Consider the following 21,115-nt stretch of genomic DNA (forward strand, 5'->3'; position numbering starts at 1 on the left):
ACGATCGAATAAAGTTCTCCGTAACACGAAGTTAACTATCTAAAAAAACGCTGATTAGACCGGTCGTCCTCTATGGGCACGAAATATGGACCCTACGTGCAGAGGACCAACGCGCCCTTGGAGTTTTCGAACGGAAGGTGTTGCGTACCATCTACGGCGGACTGCAGATGGAAGACGGGACTTGGAGAAGGTGAATAAACCACGAGCTGCATCAGCTGCTGAGAGAACCAACCATCATCCATACCGCGAAAATCGGGAGGCTACGGTGGACGGGTCACGTCATCAGGATTTCGGATAGCAACCCGACTAAAATGGTTCTCGAGAGTCATCCGACCGGTACAACGTGGACGTGGACGTGGAGCGCAGCGAGCTAGGTGGATCGACCAAATGGAGGACGATCTGCGGACACAGATGGTTCTGTGCTACCTTTGGTATTATGAGTATAGCGTGATATTATGATACAGGCAGCCTTAAAAAAGGGAAACGGTCATTTATAATGTATAATGAAACAAATAATCGATTGTATATGCTACGTTGATACATATTGAACGAATTGATCAACCCTTTGAAATTTATAAACTGTAGAAACAATGCTTACAGAGCAAATGTTCTGATACGTTATGTAATTTTTTTTAGTCCTGACAAGCAATAAAGGTTTTGTTTCAAAAACAAATTCAACAAATTCAAATTCATGGGAAAAATATTGCGTCATAATAGTCACAAAGACACCAAACAGATTTGAACCATTTCTTGAATTAAAAAAATCCATATTCAAAAGTGTCCAAAGTAGCCCGCATTTCAAAAGTAGCCCCGCACGACGGTACTGTATTTGTTATCCAAAAGGTATTAAATAACGAAACAATAACATTTTCCATTATGCAATTGTTCATTTTTTCGATAGCTCCATGATGTAATAACAAAACTTGTTATTAAGCTATTTTTACTGCTAAATCAACAATACATCAATACCATACTCTGCTAAAATGCCTCCAATAGTTATTGTGATGTTGATTTGTAGAATAATATAGCAATAACAATTTTAGATATTAGAGCGCAGGTTGCTCTTTACATGGTATTTGTAAGATATTCCCTTCTGCTCGGGCATAAGAACGTTTCGAACAATGGATGTTCTGCATAATGATATCATTATGTGCCTTAGTTGGAATCATTGGCGGAGCCAGCATTTTCTTTTTTCTCACTCACTCTCCTAAACATATACGAGAAGGAGAAAGAAAGATAGAAGAGGGGGCAGCTTGCCTCCTCTTTCATCTCGCTCTTTCTCGTGTATGTTTAGGAGAGTGAGTAAGAAAAAAGAAAAAGCTGGCTCCGCCAATGGTTGGAATCCTAACTATTCTTGGGGGAAATTGATTATTTGAAACGTACATTTATGTCCAAAACTAGAACTGATACAATCGTAAATTTATCCTTGAATTCTAAAATGATATAGAACATATAATTATAATCTGTAACCTCTCTTACCATTACAGACATTCTATCCAACCACGGTAGTTACTTAAGCAGAAAGATGCACGGCTACGATACAGGAATCGGTAGCACAACGACGCTGCTGAGTCCCCTCAGCTCCCCTCAACCGGTTTGTCGCTCGCAAGCTAGACAGGCTGGCCACCTCTCGCCAACATATCAAGTGAGTGCTAAATATGTTTGTAAAACTATCTCTTATCACTGACCTCGAATTTGTACTTTTTTACCATAACGACCTTTGTTCGTACAGGTCGGACTCGACTATCCGGAGTCAAGTTCTGAAGCTTCCCAAACATATATATATATATATATATATATATATATATATATATATATATATATATATATATATATATATATATATATATATATATATATATATATATATATATATATATATATATATATATATATATATATCTGACAAACGAAATGTTGTAAAAAGCTGAAATTTTGACTGATTACTAATCAAAATCAGCTTGACAAAATGCCGATATTTTAGCTTCATACAACATTACGTTTCACAGATAGGGTTTGGGAATTATGGACTATATATGTTTGGGAAGCTTCAGAACCCAACTCCGGATAATCGAGTCCGACCTGTATTTCAAAAATTATTAACTTGTAGCAGTATTCATTCCGAACATCTACAAGCAGTTCATCTGGCTAATTAGATGCTTATAATCAGTTGTTAACCCCAATGTTTTTTTTTTCATTTGTTTTCATTATTCGCGTGTTTTACACACGCGCACGTGTTTTGCACACTCCATGTTATTCTTATGAGGTGTGCAATAATTGGCGAATTTTCAGCCGTGCAACAATTGGAAAATTACCCTATATGTTCCTATGTTGACTATCATTAAGTTTCGAGTCCATATATAACTAGTAATCAGTGTTATTTAATGAATATATCGTCATTGACCTGAATGATTAATGCAAATAATGTTGAAGAAAAAACGCGTGTAAATATATAGGGCATACTTATAAAATCTGTATTGAAAAACAAAAAAAAGACTAATTGACACTAATGTAAAATCTTGAGCAAATGCTGCTGCAAAGATTATGCAATATTTGATTAGCTGTCATTGTGCAATTGAACAGTCACCACCCCTACATAACGGGACAGTCAAGTAGCAGTCAACGGTCCATGTAATTTGCATTGCAATCCAAAGCCATTTGGGAACACAAAGCCCAAGAGTATGGGCCGGACAGACATCTCGCTAGCCACCATGTTTTCAGCAACTACTTTTTTCTTCTACTAAGCACCAAACAAGAAAGCGTGACGAAAAGTGTCAATTAATGGTTAAACGCGTCAATATTTCATGTTCAAACACGGCAATAATTGTGGTTGAGTCTGTTTTCGAGCAAAAAGACACGATTCAATTAGTTTTGCAGCGAATAATGGGTCCCATAATGAGACGGGTGGTGGACGGCTGGACGGAGGCTATTCAACGGTTGTTCACCAGTCGCAGTAAATACCCGCAACCATGCGACGCAATGGTCTAAACTAGGGCCATCGCATTTCATGGTCAAAATTCATTTACGCGCTTGTAACGGTCATTTATCATTTGGGGGAGAGCCCTGGTCTGGCTCGACGCGCCACACTGAAATCCGAACAAAGCGGAACCAATTCTGTTAGAGCAGCGGTAGCCGCAAAAGATTGCATAATACATTTTGGCTTCTATTGGCATGTGCCAATGTTCCACTCGGTCGGCGGTGGTGGTTGCCTTCTTTGCTGCTGTTCTCTGATGATGCCGACCCAATGCAGCAATCAACCAGCCAGTCGGCAAGCCAGCCAGCCAGCGGCTCTATTCATCAACTAGTTAATTAAGTTTAAGGTCATTTTCTGACAACAGCAATTACCTATGCGAAGAGATTGATATATTTATCACGTTTATCATTTTGTTGGGTGCAGTTCAGAACCTGGTCAATTCTGTTCAAGTCGATATACGTGACATTCACGTTGATGGAAACCTTTCACAAATTTAATTTATGTTTTTATGTCTCTAGTTGTGAAATCTACTGTTGAGGTCCAACCACAGTTGCAAAGAGGTGTGAATGACATTTCGGATGAATTTGTGTTAAGGTGAAACAATCTCGGAATCGAAATTCAAATTTGAAGCAATTGTTCACTAGCTGACAATTCATTGATTTCATTGCTTCAAAGAACATGACAAATCGTAACACCTTTTTCCCGCACAACCTTTCTTAATTATACACATGAAGACCATCACAACCACAACAGACGGAAGCGCCAATCGACAAACGTTCTGATTGATGGATGATACTTGTCCAACATTCCAGAATTGCTAAGGAGATTTCTTCCACCATTTCTTCCAGGAATTATTAACAACTACCTCTGGCGAATCCATCACCACGGTGTCTGTGACAAAAAAAAATTATCGAAAAAAAATCAGTATGCCTATGTCACCTACCAAATGAAAGCTAATGGCGCCCTCTTGCATTTGAGGCTAAGAACGAAATGTTCTAACGGGGGGTCTAGAACAATTTTATTTTTTTTCGTGATTTCTAGAAATCAAAAAAAAAATAATTGTGTACATTTAACCCATAATTTGTATGGGAAAATGACCCCCAATATAACATTTCGCTCTTAGCACCAAGTGAAAGTATAGACTTTTAGCTTTCATTTGGTGGGTGACTTAGGGATACTGATTTTTTTTTTTCTAATAATATTCTTCTACCATCGACACCATGATCACGAATTACTTCAAGAAATTTTTAAACAAATATTCTGAAAATTCCTTAGCTTAGCTTAACTTAGCTTAGCTTTTGGACTGACTGCACATATCTATGGTTGCTACTCCACTCTGTAACAAGTGTCAGTGTAACGTCCAGTATTGATGAGATTTGTTGCGTTGTAGTATTCGTTAAGTTTGTTTAAAAAAAAGAAAACGTTTATAGTTAGGGGTGGTGGGGTAAAGAGGACAGGTGGGGTAAATGAACATAGTACAGTTTCATGACTTTTATTGGTTTTGAACATGTTTTAACGATTGAAGCTTATGCCTAAGATTCACATTACACTTTTGCTGATCTTGAACATTAAAATCAAATAAACCTTTTTAAAATGACAAAAACTTTAAAAATCACGTGAAAAATCGGAAATGATATAAAATCTTCTTATCATTGCAAAGGATTTCTCGTAAGTTATTTTCAAATTATTACAAGTTTTACACCCTAAACCAATGGTTCCCAAACTTGTCGGACCAAGCGCCCCCTTGAAGCTGATGAAAAATATTTTCGCCCCCCTAAGTTTGAATTTTTTGAAACAAGATTCGAAATTTTGAAATTGCATTAAAATCTACAAATTCTGCCTATTTTGTAAATTACTGGAACAAGACCTTCTTATTTACACTGTATTTTTTCAATTTTATTGAAAATGTTAAAACGCATCAATAAATTCTATTACGTCTTCATTCAACTTCCAGTTTAAATTTATAATATAAAATCGTGAATAAATAACATTCAGAATCATATTTTCGGAGAATTTTAAGGTAATGTGACTTTTAAATACAATTATTTTCAAATATCGATGAAGTAAGATTCAAAGTAGGGTTTAAGGATTCAGCTTTGTAAAACGCCTTGGTTTTCTCACAGAAATTCCAAAAGTTTGACGAAAATTGAAGCTTAACCGAAAATTAGAAGATTCCGTAATAAATTTAAATAAACTAAACAAAAACCTTTCAAGTGGTTTGAAAAATTTCAGCAATTTTACTAAATATGCAGACGTAATGTCATCTTGGATATCAACTTCGAATAACAAGATATTTGTAAAATCAAAGAAAAAGGAAAGGATCAGAAATCTGAAATAAAATGTTTAGTACCCAAATTTTGTTTAATATTCTCTCAAAAAATCTTAGAATACAGGACCCTTGAAAAACTCTGGTAAATTCAAAATACTTTCAGAGCTCAGCTATATCTTGAAATACATGAAAGCTTTAAGAACGCGTTTTGAATTCACACCTGAGACAAATCAAGGACAGATAAGTTTCGTATTTCGTGAAACATGAAGATTGTATCAAATGATATTGTTGCAAACATGCGATCATCAACAAGTATAATTTATTTAATTAAGAGATGAGAAGCTTTCACTTAATGGCTGATGACTTAGAAAAAGCACATAATCAAATAATCAATATTTCTCCAAAAATAGTTGCACTTGAGTTGAGATTTGGTTTTCAAAATGAATATTTCTGAAAAAAAATAAAACCCCTTGAAGGGAAACTTCTTCTAGTTTTTGGTAACTTCGTTCTATTCGTCATGGGGTAATATATTAAGCTTATTGAATCCCAGATTTACATCAAAATGTTCCCAATTAAGCTGAATTATTCGACCAAGTTTCAGACAATTCTAATAACAAAACACTCTCTTGACAAAGAGACCAGAACTGTCAAAAAATAACCAAAAAAATCCTAAATAAAATTATTATATTTTATTTAAGACACTTTATCAAATTAGCTGGCATTAGTGTCCAAGATCTAAATAAAATGGTTTGTGGAAAATTGCCCCCTTGATGAATTTTTCGCCCCCCAATTTCTAATTTTTAAATTTTCGCCCCCTTTAATGCCGTTTTCGCCCCCAAGGGGGCGATTTCGCCCACTTTGGGAATCACTGCCCTAAACCAATAAAGACCTCGTAGAAGAATACATTTGACTGGAAAAAAAATTAAAGTTTCGTAAAAAAAAAGTTTTGAAAATAATTTTAACATAATCAGACTTTTAGGGTAAAATGGACATTCGGTTCAATTTTCACCAATTTTTTTTTTCAAACAAGCCGTCATACATATCGTGAGATAGTTGAAGTAAAAAGTTATAAAAAATAGTTTATAGGGTAAAAGCACTAGACTTCGCCCCCTCAATACAAAATCATTTTTTTATATATGAAGTGGCGAAGATTGGAGCAGAATTTTAGGGGGGCGAAGTCTAGTGTTTTGACCCTATCAACAAAATATTATTTTCATCCAAAACAGTGCTTGTTTTTTTACACTATTTTTACAATAATTGTATTAGTGTATTTCAAAGTTATTATTAAAATTGTAAAAACTACAAAATAAAGGTTTTGTATAAAATTGATAGTTTGTAATTTAAAACATAGAAACAATATGCTATTATATAACTTTTAATGACTTGTTCATTTTACCCCATCAATTGTCCATTTTACCCCCACCAATTTTTTCTCGCTAGTTTGATGCACGTTTTGGTGAAGAAAATAATCAATGAAAACCATATTTTTTAAATGCAATCCCTTACAAGATTTCTTGAGTGTATCATTACCTTCCATGTTACTCGGAAAAGTAGATGGATTTTGTCGCATTTCCACTGGAAACGTCCAAAATGCTTAGGTTGTCCACTTTACCCCCACAACCCTAGGTTAAGGACAAACCTAAAGCAGCACAAAGGCACCAGTTCAATATTGATGAATTAAAATAGAATACATTTAGGCGCTGTACAAAGTGTAAGTGCAGCGTCCAATTGGAATCGCTCACGTAGTGCCCTAGTGGACAAAACAGCTGTAAATTAGGTTAAGTGACTAAGAATAAAAAAAGGACAAACTTGTTAGAAACCCTAAATGGCCGCCACAATGGCCGACTTTGGCACTTACTCACGATTTCGAAAGCACACATCTCTACGTAAACAAAACCAGCGCACCTGAGCTTCTTATGTTAAGCTTATTACAAGTGACCAAGAAAAGAATAATAAAATGCATTGTTGTTTGAAGCTTGCTTCTTGAGATTTGTGCGTTTGAAGTTCTGATGCACTGTTGAAACGGGATTTCAAGACGTTTGTCCTTAAGTACAACGTCCCAATAATCCCACGAACGCAGCCATCACTACACTGCCCCATGTAGGGACGGGTACGGTAATTCCTTTAGCCACCATCAGGCTGCACAGGACAAGACTGCACGAATGGGCGGCTATGACCTTGATGAGGAGGAAATTTGGGGCTAACGACGGGTTAATGACCAAAGGTTCAGGGTCAACGATCTTTAAAGCGAAGGATCAATAGCCTAGGGATCTGCATAGACAACAGTCGCAGTTTGGTAAAAGACATCTGAAGAAATTTGAATAATATTGGAAGTTAGAAAGTTATTTAGAAGGAGTGTAAGACATTAAGTTGTGAAAATCCGTGTTGGAAGCTAAGAACAAAAGGAGAAGAGAAGTTAAGAAAAAACTGGACCGCATAAACCCTGTACCCAATACAACCACCAAACGCGCCGACGAACATAGGCGTTTTCCAGTGACTCCACGAATCGCTGAAGCCTCGAGTCCGTCAACATACTCAAGGGGCGCACGGGACATGAAGAAGGGCGGCGAGAGGCTGCAGCCTAAAGAGGAGAAGACGAAGGAGAAAAGCTGCCAGCCCCCTGGCCCAGAAGGAGAAACGAAGCCAGTGGACAGGCGAAAGGAGCGGTAGCAAAGGCGTTGCAGTGCGCGGAGCTCCGAAGAAATGAGAACGAAGTGCGAATAAGGTAGGGGTAGAGAAGTAAGAAAGTGGGAGGCGTCGCCCGCTGTTAAGAGCGGACGCCAGAAAGATAGAGGAAAGTAGTAGGAAAGTAGGAGGCAAAAGAAGCAAAATAAAAGTGCACGAGATCAAGCATATAAGGAATTCCTTAATCGGATCTACGAGTACTTTGTTTCCGCGGAGTGTCATGAGCATCTTGCCGGCACCTAAGGCTTGAAGACAGGGGTTTCACTCTTGCTGAGAATAACACGGCCCTTGCTCAGTTACTGAATAATTGACTGGAAGTGGTCAACATTCTCACTGTACGCGCTTCAAAGACTCTCTTACCGGTATAATAATGGCGCCGGCCACGTCCTTGCAGTCAGGTTGGAATAGGGAAGGAATGTTAGTAGCAACCTTTGTTGTAAAGGTCCGCATTTACCGCCCACCAAAGGTTGCAGGAAGGATTGCTTCATTGCTTGTTAGCCGGGAAGGTATCGTTGAGTCAGGATTCACTTTGATAAGTAATACGATCTTTTGAAATTGAATCATACCAGGAAGACTACAACGCTATTGTTCACCTCACGCGGAAAGCAAACAATCGACCACCCACGTCAGGTGGTCACTAGTATGGGACAAATATCAAATCCTCGCTCCAGTCGACTTTTTAGATCCCATTTAGGTCCCATATGAACTGTGCAAAATTTCAGCGCAATCGGTGAAACTATAATTTAGCGCAAGCGGTTCAAAGTTTTCATAGGATTTACTATGGGAAAAGTTACACTTTCAGATAAAAAATCCCAGAGGTCGCCCCTTGTATCCTTAATTCAAATCGATCAACGTTTCTTGTAGAAAAATAATTCATGAAACTTTCCTTCGAAGACCGCAAAACAATTGGATGCTTGTGAAAAAAGTTTTTAGTTTATTACCGATTAGTGATCCAACGAACGGCTTTTTGTTTTGTTTTATTAGCAGCACTGTAGCTGCTGCCTTGGCTGCTGCTGTTTCTGGGGGTGGTGATGCCTCCCGCCACCCCATGCAACAACGGCAGCAGCAGTGCTGCTGATAAAACAAAATAAAAAGCCGTTCGTTGGATCACTAATCGGTAATAAATCAATAACTTTTTCCACAAGCATCCAATTGTTTTGCTGTCTTCGAAGGAAAGTTTCATAATTGATTTTTCTACAAGAAACATTGATCAATTTGAATTAAGGAGACAAGGGACGACCTCTGGGATTTTTTATCTGAAAGTGTAACTTTTCCCATAGTAAATCCTATGAAAACTTTGAACCGCTTGCGCTAAACTATAGTTTCACCGATTGCGCTGAAATTTTTCACAGTTCATATGGGACCTAAATGGAATCTAAAAAGTCGACTGGAGCGAGGATTTATTTTTTCCATACAAGCGTGTACCATACTAGGTCACTTAATATTCACTACACAAGACGTGGCAAAACATGCAAATTGACGCGCTATTGTTCGCTTCACACAGAAAGCAAACAATCGACCACCCGCGTCAATAGATCACTCAATATGTATTCAAAAAATATATTAATAAATAAAACACACCACAAACATACACAAACAGATACTTAGAGAAAAAATAGCTATCATCTGCCAGATTGCACAAAAAAAGTGTCATTCAAGAAAATAATCAGAAGAGGTAAATTTTATGATTTGTAATCCCGACAAAAATCCAAGTCGACACTTAGGTGACGATCTATACAAAGTCAATGAAAAAATGTTTCGAGAGAAGACAACACAAACATAGAATACCCCTATCACCTTTGGTATAAGACTGAATTAATAAAATAATTGAAATAGAATCCACCGAAATAGAATAACAAGAAACAAACTCATCGGCCTCGGATAACCGCATTTAGTTGGTGCTCTGAGTTTGCCACTGATTGCAACACTGTAACAGGTCGGAGATGCATTCCAAACCATTTGCTTACTCGTTTACACCGGTCGCAGTCTCCAGTTAGCCTAGTGGTTATGGCTATGGATTGCCAACCCAGAGACGGCGGGTTCGATTCCCGTTCCGGTAGGGAAAATTTTCCCGGCTCCCTGGACATAATGTATCATTGTACTTGCCTCACAAGTCACAATATACAAAAATCATACAATGGCAGTCAAATAAGGCCTTTCAATTAATAACTGTGGAAATGCTCAAAGAACACTAAGTTGAAGCGAGGCAGGCCAAGTCCCAATAGGGACGTAGAGCCATGGAGAAGAAGAAGAAGAACCAGTCGCAGTCGCTTAGTCACTTCGTCAACGAAGCACCTCCACACGAGGAACGACGACAGCGCGAGCAAACGGCAAGAAAAAAGCGACATATTGCATCCGACCTCTAACCTCTCACCTCTAATTCTCAACGACTGTCACGGGAAGGAGTTAACATGACGAACATTACTATATATTCTATTTTTTTTTAAGAAAATACTGTTATTTTTTAGTAATATGGAACGAACTCACCGATAAGTATCCACCCATCCATTCAGTTCTTCTATTCGATGCAGCCATAACGCCCTCTTACCACATGTGAAAATAAAATCGAAGCACCGAAGGCAATGCGCGTGCAAATCCGGCCTCCAGATACCAAGCCACCACTACACACATTGCAGATATCTTCCAGGAATTCCTTCAGATATGCTCGCAACAATTCTTTCAGGAATATCTTCGGAAAACTCTGCCTGTGTTTTATTCAAGGATATTTTAAGTTTACTTCCGTGGATCTCTTGAAATATTTGGGCAAGCGTCTATCCAAGAAATCCTTAAATTTTATCCAAAGATCCCTCTAGGAATTCCTTCAAGAATTCCCTGAGAAATTAATCAAATAAATTCCTCCAGGGATTCGTTAAGGAATTTATCCAAATGTAATCTGACAGTATACAAAAAATCCTCCAAAGATTCATTCCAGAATTCCAACATGAATTTATCTCAGGATTCCTTTAGAAATTCTTCCAGGCAGGTTTGTCTGCACTTGGTGCATGATAACTCTGCTCTTCAGCTTTACACCACCAGCGCTCAATGAAAACTAGCCTGCTTCTAGAAGTTCCTCCAAGAATACTTCGTCAATCTCTTCCATTGATTTTTTTTTTCAGGAACTCCCACAAGGATTTTCTGAGAAATCCCTCCATTCAGGAATTCCACCAATTTGCTTCGAAACTTATCCATGATTTCCATCACATTTTTTTTTCAAAAATTTCTTCAGGCCCCATGTGTTCTTCAGCAATTCCTCCGAGGATCCCTTCAGAATTATCCTCATGGAATATTTTAAAAATTTCTCCAATGATTTCCTAAGTAATTCCTTCAATAATTTGCTTTTAAAAATCCTCTAACAGGATTGCGTTAGTACTCCAAGTAACAGGCCTATCTGAATAGCAGTCCTTAGGCTAAAGTTTGCCTAAGAATAGTTTATTCCACTCTTGTTCAGCAAAAATGTTTGTTGGGTACTTACTTCAAGTTTTCCTACGGGGGTTCCTCCCAGAGGTTTTTTTTTTCAAAAACTCCTGTACGAAATTTCATCGAGAATTACAGCTCATTATGGAAATCCTCTTATTACTTTTTTGTTTCAGGGGAATTTTTCCATGGAATCAGTAAATTTCTCCAAAAGTTCCTTCAATGAATTCCTCCAAGAATTCTTGCAGAAAGTGCTTCAACGGTTTACTCAAAGGATTCTTCCGGACATTCCTCCAGTTCAGAAAATCTTTGAAGAATTCCTTCAGAAATTTCGTCAAAGTATTTTTCAACAATTCATCCAAGGATTGTTTCGGAAAATCATCCACTGATTTCATGGGGAATTTCTTGAATTCCTCAAATAATTCCTTTACTAATTTTTCCAAGGTTTCCTTCAACAATTTCTTCGAAAAATCTTCTAAAGATTTGATCCGGAATTCCAGTGGTTCCAGGATTTTCTCTAGAGTTTTTTTTTAAAGCTTCTCCAAATATTATTTTAAAGTCTTCCTTCAGAGATTGTTTCAGTAATTCCTTCATGTCTATTTACAGAAACTCCTCCAAGAATTATCTCTAAGATTTAGGACTTCTTCTTAAATCTTCTGGAATTACTTCATATTTTTTTCGGAAAATTCTTTGAAAATTCAACACGTCCGAGATATCCTCCAAAGTGTCGGTCCAGAGTTAAACCAGCAGTAGTTGCTTCAGGAATTCCTTCAAAGATTGCTTTTGTAATTCTGTCATCCTATTCAAAGAAAATTCTTTCTTAGTTTTGTGTGAGTTATGAGATTCACAATTGGATTCTTTAGCGGTGTTGAGATAATTCCATATTCTGAATCTGCATGCCAAACTGAGCCGAAATCCAAATTTTCACTAACTTTGGTGCCCGGGAACCTATTTAAAAATCAATTTGAATTTTGTATGGGGGCGATTTAATGAATCACCCCTCGTCGGATTTTGCACTGTAGCCCAGCTGTCAAAAGGTGATTTGGAAAAATCTCTTTGAAATTGATTTTAAGCATCAAAATAAAGTTCTAAAAATCCGATAAAAATCATAGTGGTTCAGAAAAAGTTGCTCTTTCGTTTAAAAATATAAAATCATTAATTTTTTCGTAATTTAAAAACCCAAGTGCGCCTTAAGGGCTGTCCATTTATTACGTAAGGGAATTTTCACGATTTTTCGACACCACCTCCCCCCCTTCCACCTTGTAAGATTGTATGAGAAGCCAAACTTTTGTATGGCGCGTAAGATTTCTCAAGCCCACCCTCCCTCCATAAACCCTTACGTAATTAATGGACAGTCCCTTAAAACATATATACTGATGAAATTCTCAATTGTACAACATTGCCAGACTTCGCCTGTAATCAGTTTTCGTTTTAACATTGACACCGACCTATTTATGCTCGCAATTATCGCCAGAAAAAGTTTCCAACAAATCCATTTGTAAAATACCCTTTAACAGCGTGCGAGGAAAACTGCTGATTTATTTCACTTTGAGTGAGTAATTGGCCGGCAAAACTGTGTCATTTTCTCAGGTGTTGGCACGCTTGCTAAAATGCATAATTTCAAAGGGCAATGCATAAACCCATTAAATTTAATTACGCTTTCAATGTCGCCGTTTAAGCGAATAATACGCAATGGCGGCGGCGGCGCTCACTCTACTTTGAGTTGCATATCCATATGCACAAAAATGGAGATTTCAGGCTAAATCAGGTGCGACCGTTTGATCTGCCTGCATCAATCAGAGCCATCAAGCAATCGCTCTCCACCAGCGAGTGCTGTCGGACCATTTGGTGCCTGCTCAACGTTGATGATGACGGCTGGCGCAAGTGGTCAGAGTGTCACATCAATCAAGCCATATGCAGCGCTGGAAGATTACGCACGATCAGTGAGGACTAATGGCTTACATTTTCTATCCTCAATATAGTATGAGCTTTGGCAGTAAGATGTACAGAGACTTGCAATGAAACGGGTATACTTATTTTCGAAAAGAACTCAAAAATTAAAAATTGAACCTTTCTCTCTTAGTCCCTTACCCACATCCACATGATGCTCTAACTGCGACAAAGCCTGTGTTCTATAAGGGCTTGTAATATTATACGAAAAGAAGTAAGCGAGCATGGTTAAGATTCTATACCTACATGGATAAAATGGCCCAACGCATAGAAAACATTCCTAGAAGCACCCAATCATATTGTTTGATTATTGAAATTAAGGTTTATTCATTCAATAGCACCCATGAGCCTGACGTACCTAACTTTTCCTAATTAGGGAAGTAGGGTAATTGATCCGATCATGGAGGAGTTAAGCGCTGGGATCATGTTTAAACCACAATTGTATCGCCCCAAGCAAACTTTTTACATGGATTGAATTGAAAATAATAAAATCCATCCTTAATCTACGGGAAAATAACGAAATATTGCCACTTTGATGTTGTTATGAGCATTTTATTCGTTTTTATCTGAAAGATCATTGTGTTCCTAATGTTGCGGTATGTGTTCCTAATGTTGCGGTATTTTGTTCCTATTGTTGCGGTATCCCATTGAAATCATATGGGATACCGCAACATTAGGAACACTACCGCAACAATAGGAACACAGCAGCAAACACATTTATGAAAATATTTTTTTAAAATAGGTTTTTGGGCAAATCTTAAGCAAACAAATGGTGCAATCTCATAATTTAAGCACCACACATCTATTAAAAATACCTTTTGGTAACATTTCAGTCGAAAAAGTGCTCAATTGCCATTACCGCAACAATAGGTACTACCGCAACGATGGGAACAATTACCCTAACGATTACACATTTTGGTGTGGTTTTGGAAACAATGCACTTATGTATAAGTCAAATATATTTTTGAGCTTAATGGCTAGTTTCCACCTGGTAAGTACTGTGTAAAAGGATAGGACAAGTAATGGTCAAATAAAACTATGGCAATCAAAATTACTTTAGCGTTCGCAGTTGATAAGTAATTCGCAGTCAGAAAGATTTGCCAACAGATGGCACTGTCATGCCATGCTGTCAGTCATGTTGTTAATTTTCCGTACGGAATAATATGTCGATGTATTATTCCGTGAGTAAAAGTGACATTTTCTCTTTCTTTTTGTTTCTTCTTTCGCACCAAAGACATCAGTGTGCATTAAGCTGTTAGTACACAGGGGCCTTGCCTTAGGCCTAAAGTACACAGGGTTAAAGATTTGGCAAGGGAAGAACTCAAGATCTGTTTGAAATGCAACGGAATGCGGAAGCACTGTGGTATGCGTACTCAAAAAAATTCCGCAACTCTGCCACTGCGGCAAAACGCAATGAGCGGGGATTTCCTGCGGTTAATTTCAAAACAACTTCAGTTTGGTGAATAATAGTTTGTTTCCTGGAAGAAAGTGTGAGAATCTGCAGCATTGCTCTTGCTCTGTCTCGCTCTATCGGTGGTAATTGTGGGACGATCTTGGGGACGATAATGGGGTTATTATAGAGAGAAAATTAATGCAGTAAAAATCCAAAGATTTTAAGAACGAACTTTGACCAGGTAATCCATGAGATATAAAGAAGTTAATACGGAAGGAAATTCCAAGAATTCCATTCTCATAAACGATAGTTATGATTTTATAAGAGTCCGTGTGTTGTCCGAGATTCTGCAGGAAGCGGGAAATACTATTAAAAAACTAATAATTCGGCGAAGCTCCTGAAGTTCTTCAAAGCAGCTGTGGGTCCAAGAGAAGCTAATGATTTCAAAAAAAAGTTCGGGACTCTGGGAGTTTTGGAAAGATGGTGTTTTTAAGATCCTCATGAAAATAGCTCTTAATTCCAGGAACAAGCTGGCTAGTTCTCGAAAATTCCTCCGAGAATTCCTCAAGGAGTGTTCCGAAAATTCCTCCAAGGATTTTCCAGGAAATCATCCAGAATTTTTCAGGTGAATCCTCTAGGAAATCCCCGATAAAACTTCCGAGAGTTCCCGGGTATGCCTCCAGAAGTTCCCCGTTAATTCCTTAAGGAGTATATCCATGAGTTCCCCAGAAATTCTTCCAGGAGTTCTTCGAGAATTCATCAAGGGGATTTTCGAGAACTTCTACAAGAGTGAATTCTTGTAGGAGCTCCCCGAGAATTCTTGCAGAAAATCTCCTGGAATTCCCCAATGAGATTCCAGGAAATTCCCCCAGGAGTTTCCCAGGAACTCATCTAAAATTACCTCGGTAATTCCACCAGAAGTTCACCAATAATTCCACCATGACTTCTTCGGGAAAATCTCCAGGAGTTTCTCTGAAATTCTGGTGCATGTCTTCCAGAATTCCTGCAGAACTTCCCCGAGAATCCCCGGATAGATTCCTGGAGAAATTTATCGGAGAAATCCCCGAAGCAATTTCTTGAGCAATCACCAGAGGATCTTCTGGAGCAAATCTCCAAAAATTCCTTCTAAGATTTTTCCAATAATTCCTCCGGAGATTCCTCCAATATTTCCTCCGGAGATTTCTCCAGGAATTCCACCGGAAATTCCTCCTGGAATTTCTCCGGAGATTCCTTCAGGAATTACTGCAGGAATCTTTGGGGGAATTCCTGGAGGAATTCCTGGAGGAATCTCCGGTGGAATTCCTGGATAAATCTCCGAAGGAATTCCGGGAGAAATTTCTGGAGGAATTCTGGTAGGAATTTCTGAAGGAATTCTGGTTGGAATTTCTGGAGGAATTCTGGGAGGAATTTCTGGAGGATGTCTGGGAGGAATTTCTGGAGGAATTTCTCGTGGAATCTTTAGAGGAATTATTGGAGAAATTTCAAGGAGGTATTTCTGGAGGAATCTCCGGAGGAGTTGAATGAGGGATCTCCGGAATATTATTTGGATGGATCTCCGGATGAATTCCCGAAGGAATCTTCGGAGGAGTACCTGGAGGAAGCTTCGGGAGAGTTCCTGGAAAAATCAGCAAAGATAATCCAGAGGAATCTCCAAAGAAATTCCTGAAGGAATCCTCAGAGGAATTCCTGGAAAAATTGGCGGAGATAATCCGGGAGGAATTTTCGGAGGAATTCCTGGAGGAATCCTCGGAGGAATTCCTGGAGGAATCATCGGAGAAATTTCTGGAGGAATCCTCGGAGGAATTCCTGGAGGAATTTCCGGAGGAATTCCGGGAGGAATTTCTGGAGGAATCTCCGAAGAAACCTCCGGGGGGTTTTTAGGAGGATCTTTTGGAGCAATCTCCGGAAGGTTATCCAGGTTCTGCAGGAATCTCCAGAGAAATTTCTGCAGGAATCTTTGGAGGAATTATTGGAGAAATCTCAGGAGGAATTTCTGGAGAAATGTCCGGAGGAGTAGGAATCTCCGGAGGAATTCCTGGAGGAATCTTTGGAGGAATTATTGGAGAAATCTTAGAATGCATTCCTGTAGAAGTCCTAGAAGAAACTTTTGGAATGATGCCGGAAGGAATTTCTGCGGGAATCTCTGAATAAATATCAGAGTGAACCCCGAAAAAAAATACTACAGAAATCCTTCATGGAGGGATTTTTTGTAGAACTTCTAATGAAAATCTCAGAGACATTTCGTGGATCCTTCGTGGATCTTCATTCAATTCCCTGTGAAGCTTTGTCCCAGTGTTTCTTCAAAAACTCCATGAAATAACCGTCAGAGACCCAGCAGAATTCCTCCCACCGTAGTGCGAATCCGTAGTCTGGATTTTCCCCAGAAGCCCACCCAAAAGTTATAAATTAAATCATTTTCCCCAAACGCGCGCAAAAAAGTACATTTCAATTTCAATAACATTTCCTGAGGAAACGAACGAAATTTCTTCAAGTCCAAATCGTAAACAACCTGGTGTCCTTCTCTTTCACATCCTTGTTACAGCATCGTTTCGTTAAAATGCTGTCAGTTGAACAAATGTCAAAATTACTTACGGAAAAAGGAGGAATTTTACTTGAGCGCTCTACTTGGGAGCAGGAAACTACGCTTAAAGGTTTTGGTGTATATTGGTTTGCGTGGACAAGTTACGGCCACGGAACAAATTTGAAAAAAAAGCTAAGACGTTAACAAATGTTGCAATAAATTATTACCAAAATAATGTTCAATTCAATTTCTAAATAAAGTTATACAGATTACACCTATCCAAAGCACAATATTGTGTTTCGAATTCGGAACATGTGCTGCTACTGTTCTAACCCCACTGTAAGTGGTAATTTAATACCTTGGTGCCAAAAATTGTGGGTTTCAATTTTTCCCATGTGCGTCACTGTAGCGACCATAATACTCCATTCCGGCTTAAACAAGGCTTCTCGTCACATGCACGGTCAGGGGCTAATATTTACAGCTTAAGCAGCCACCATCATCAGTGAAAGGAGCGATAAATACCATTGAAAAGTGAATGAATTGGCGCTGCCGATGGGAATGAATGGCCGCCGCGGCTAAAGGTAAAGCTATCCGAATTGCCGATTCCAAGTAGGTACAGCACTCATTGTTTGAATCCGTGTGACTGGAATCGGTAAACTACATATAAGCAATGCTGCTAATTCACACCTCTCGAAGATCATTTGGCGCTTACCAACTGGCTCCCGTGTCATTTGCATGCGTTAGGAGCGGGAAAAAAAAAAATGCTGCGCGATACCTAGTAAAAATGCCATGAAACACACTATTGTTCGGCATATCCAGCGCAGCGCCAAAAGGTATTGATCGGCGGCCATTGAGAGGCATCTTGCGCAAGCTCATGCCTATACTTGGCTCCACTATTAGGTGTTTCGATTCAACGAAATTGAAGCTTGACGCGTTCCGTAAAGGAACCCATATATTTTCACAACAATTTGCAAATTGCAGGCTCAACCATAAATGTCGGTCCACGAGTGCCACTTGCCTGTACAAAAAAAAGTGTGGATTTATTGAACCACAAGGTCACACGTTACTGAGTAACTGGGACAGTGAACCCTGATAGGTTCGTTTGTTTGTTTGGTCTTAAAGCATAAATTTGAACCTTCAGCACAATGTACAGAATTTTGATGCTTGCCGAGTGATTATGAAGTCAATCAGTTTATATTTATTCAATACACATTTTGGCTCGCCAAAGGTGCTGAGTGTGACTGTGATCGAATTCCAATATTCTTTTCGGGTATCATGCGAAATAACCGATGCGATAAAATTCGATTCATTGAATATTATCCGTCCCACAGCTCTTGACAACTTGGATGCCATTCATAGACATTATTAGGATATATTCCAGATCAACAAACTAACGTGAAGTTTAGTAGTACAGGTCTCTACAAACTACAAACTGTAAACATTTATGGTTACTGAATCTACTTGAAGACTAAAAGATATTATTTTAGGGTCGTCCAAACTGTGCTGGAGTTCTGTCTTGTACAACTACAACCATCATAGTGGATATTTTCACTATAAGTTATACCATCACATATGCATCTATTGTCTATGAGTTCTTAGAATTATGCGAACCATTCCAAAAATCTTTTGAGATATTCAAGACCAACCAATCCACTTCGAGCAACAGAACTCATAACAGTAGTCATAACCACTATTAATAGTAATGTTGCATTTGTATGCTACAAAAGTTCAGCTTAATTTCCCCAACAGGGGAGGAAACAAAAATGTTGCAAAAGCAACCATTATTAATGGACATACTTGAAGACTAAGTTGTTGTTGTTAAGGGCCCATATAGCCGAGGCGGTAAACGCACGGGTATTCAGCATGACCATGCTGAGGGTGACGGGTTCGATACCCGGTCGGTCCAGGATCTTTTCGTAAAGGAAATTTCCTTGACTTCCTTGGGCATAGAGTATCTTCGTGCCTGCCACACGATATATACATGCAAAATGGTCATTGGCAGAGGAAGCTCTCAGTTAATAACTGTGGAAGTGCTCATAAAACACTAAGCTGAGAAGCAGGCTTTGTCCCAATGAGGACGTTACGCCAAGAAGAAGAAGAAGAAGAAGAAGAAGAACTTGAAGACTAATAGATATTACTATATACTCTTGTGATACCCCAAGTCTTTGATATCTTGGTCATAAAGATTAAGGTTATCTTCAAAACTCCAATTTAAGTCCAACTGTTTAAAAGGTTGATAAGTTACTGTAGTTTTAGTTATTTAGTTGCAGTCAATAATTTAGTAGTTTTGCAAACTTCAGTGGCTCCCAACCACTGAGGATGAAGTGAAACGGTTTTATGATTCTGCATCTAGTGGTTCTCAGTCTGTGGTCACGGTCCACAAGAATTTCTCAAGAAACAAAAGTGCTAGGATGAAATGCAATTTTTTTTTTCAGATTGATCATCTCAATGATCATCTCCAATATAGTTAGGATGAAAAATTAGTGGCTTCCAATCTGTGGTCACTCACTAAAATATAGATCAGTAATTCCCAATATGAGGTCTCGGGTTTCTCAAGCATCGAAACTTTTAGGAAGTAGTGTAAATGTTTTTCGGATTACTCATCTCAAGGTGCAGTATTTTCAACATAGATGCATTGCAAAGATCATTGTTTTCCAATTACTCAAGAACCAAAAGTGTGATAACGGAATTAAATTAGCACGGAATGTAAGAGATTGGCGTAGCTAGGATTTTTCTGGAGGGGACCCAGGGGGAGCCTGACTTGTGCGGGAAGGGCGCCCGATATGTGAATATGCAAATGGGCATAGCAGTTTTGAGGAATCAAAATTACTGTTTTAGATTTGGCCGGGGTTCTGCTAAACCGAACTAAGCGCCAAAAAGTTTATTCCGAGATAATTAAGCTTAAAGTTCAACCACTCAGGAATAAACAACAGCTAAGATTATTTGAAACTTTTTCGCACACATGTAACTTACAAACCTTCATTAACCATCACAGATGAAGAATAAATGTAAATTATTTAAAATCATTGATATAATAACATTTAATTTCACAGTACTTTGCACTCAGTTCACTCTGGCTGAACAAAAACATTGGAATATGGTTTATAGTTCAGTGTGGCTGAATGTGTGTCTTTGTTTCAGAGAAAACCAGTCGGAATGTGATAAAAAATCTCGATTTTTCAGTGTCTATGAAGTTGAAATCGATATCACTCACAATCCTTCACATGAATCAGAGAGGACGCGTAGTATGGTAGCACAGAGGTCTCAAAATAGTGTGATATGTTAACGGCGGAAGCCCTCCCAGCTCAGCCCTTCCCACCCATGTTTTTATATTATAGGCGGTGCATGTGTATTGTGCAGGCACAGAGCAAGAGTGATTATGCCAAATGATGTCCGTGCATGTTCTGAGATCCCGAGATGTGAAGGTGAAGCAATTTGTGTACTTAAAATTTATGCTGGTCGAAGAAAACCATGAAAATGTTCTGCCAAAGTGAACTAAGTACAAAAAAGTTTTCTAAAATATGAAAGAGATTCGAACTTGGATCATTTAAGTGATAACCAAGCGCGTTACCTCTAGGTCATTTTAACTAGCTGAAGGTCAGTCGTTACGTCTGAATCAAGTTTCAAACATTCTTCTCAAGGATGGTTTTCGTGAAAACCCCAATTTTCGATCAGCCAAAGTGAACTAAGTGTTTGGGTTTTTGAAGCTTTATTATTCTTATTAGCCTTGTTGTTCAAAGACGGCTCCTGGGTTAAATAATCTGTAGGAGGTGTATCGACATAACGCATGTATTCAAAACCAGTTCATTTTTGTATTGGTGAGAATAAATTGATTTTTAAATGCAGTGGATTTGGTTCGGTCTGGCTGAATGTGATTTGGAAAAATGACGATCAACGCCATCGAGACAT

At 38.5% G+C, this 21,115-nt stretch overlaps 1 protein-coding gene across 5 annotated transcripts in view; it reads left to right on the forward strand.

Moving 5' to 3' along the window:
- The window catches only part of LOC109429189 (protein TANC2), a 453,344-nt gene that overhangs the window by 390,161 nt on the left and 42,068 nt on the right, over positions 1-21,115 (forward strand). For all 5 annotated transcript variants that reach the window (XM_062856594.1, XM_062856595.1, XM_062856597.1 and 2 more), the window contains one exon: positions 1,488-1,645. In XM_062856594.1, the coding sequence (XP_062712578.1) occupies positions 1,488-1,645 (158 nt within the window). The remainder of the gene's footprint in view (positions 1-1,487; positions 1,646-21,115) is intronic.

This window comes from Aedes albopictus, chromosome 3 (assembly GCF_035046485.1).
Source record: "Aedes albopictus strain Foshan chromosome 3, AalbF5, whole genome shotgun sequence".
NCBI classification, from domain to species: domain Eukaryota; kingdom Metazoa; phylum Arthropoda; class Insecta; order Diptera; family Culicidae; genus Aedes; species Aedes albopictus.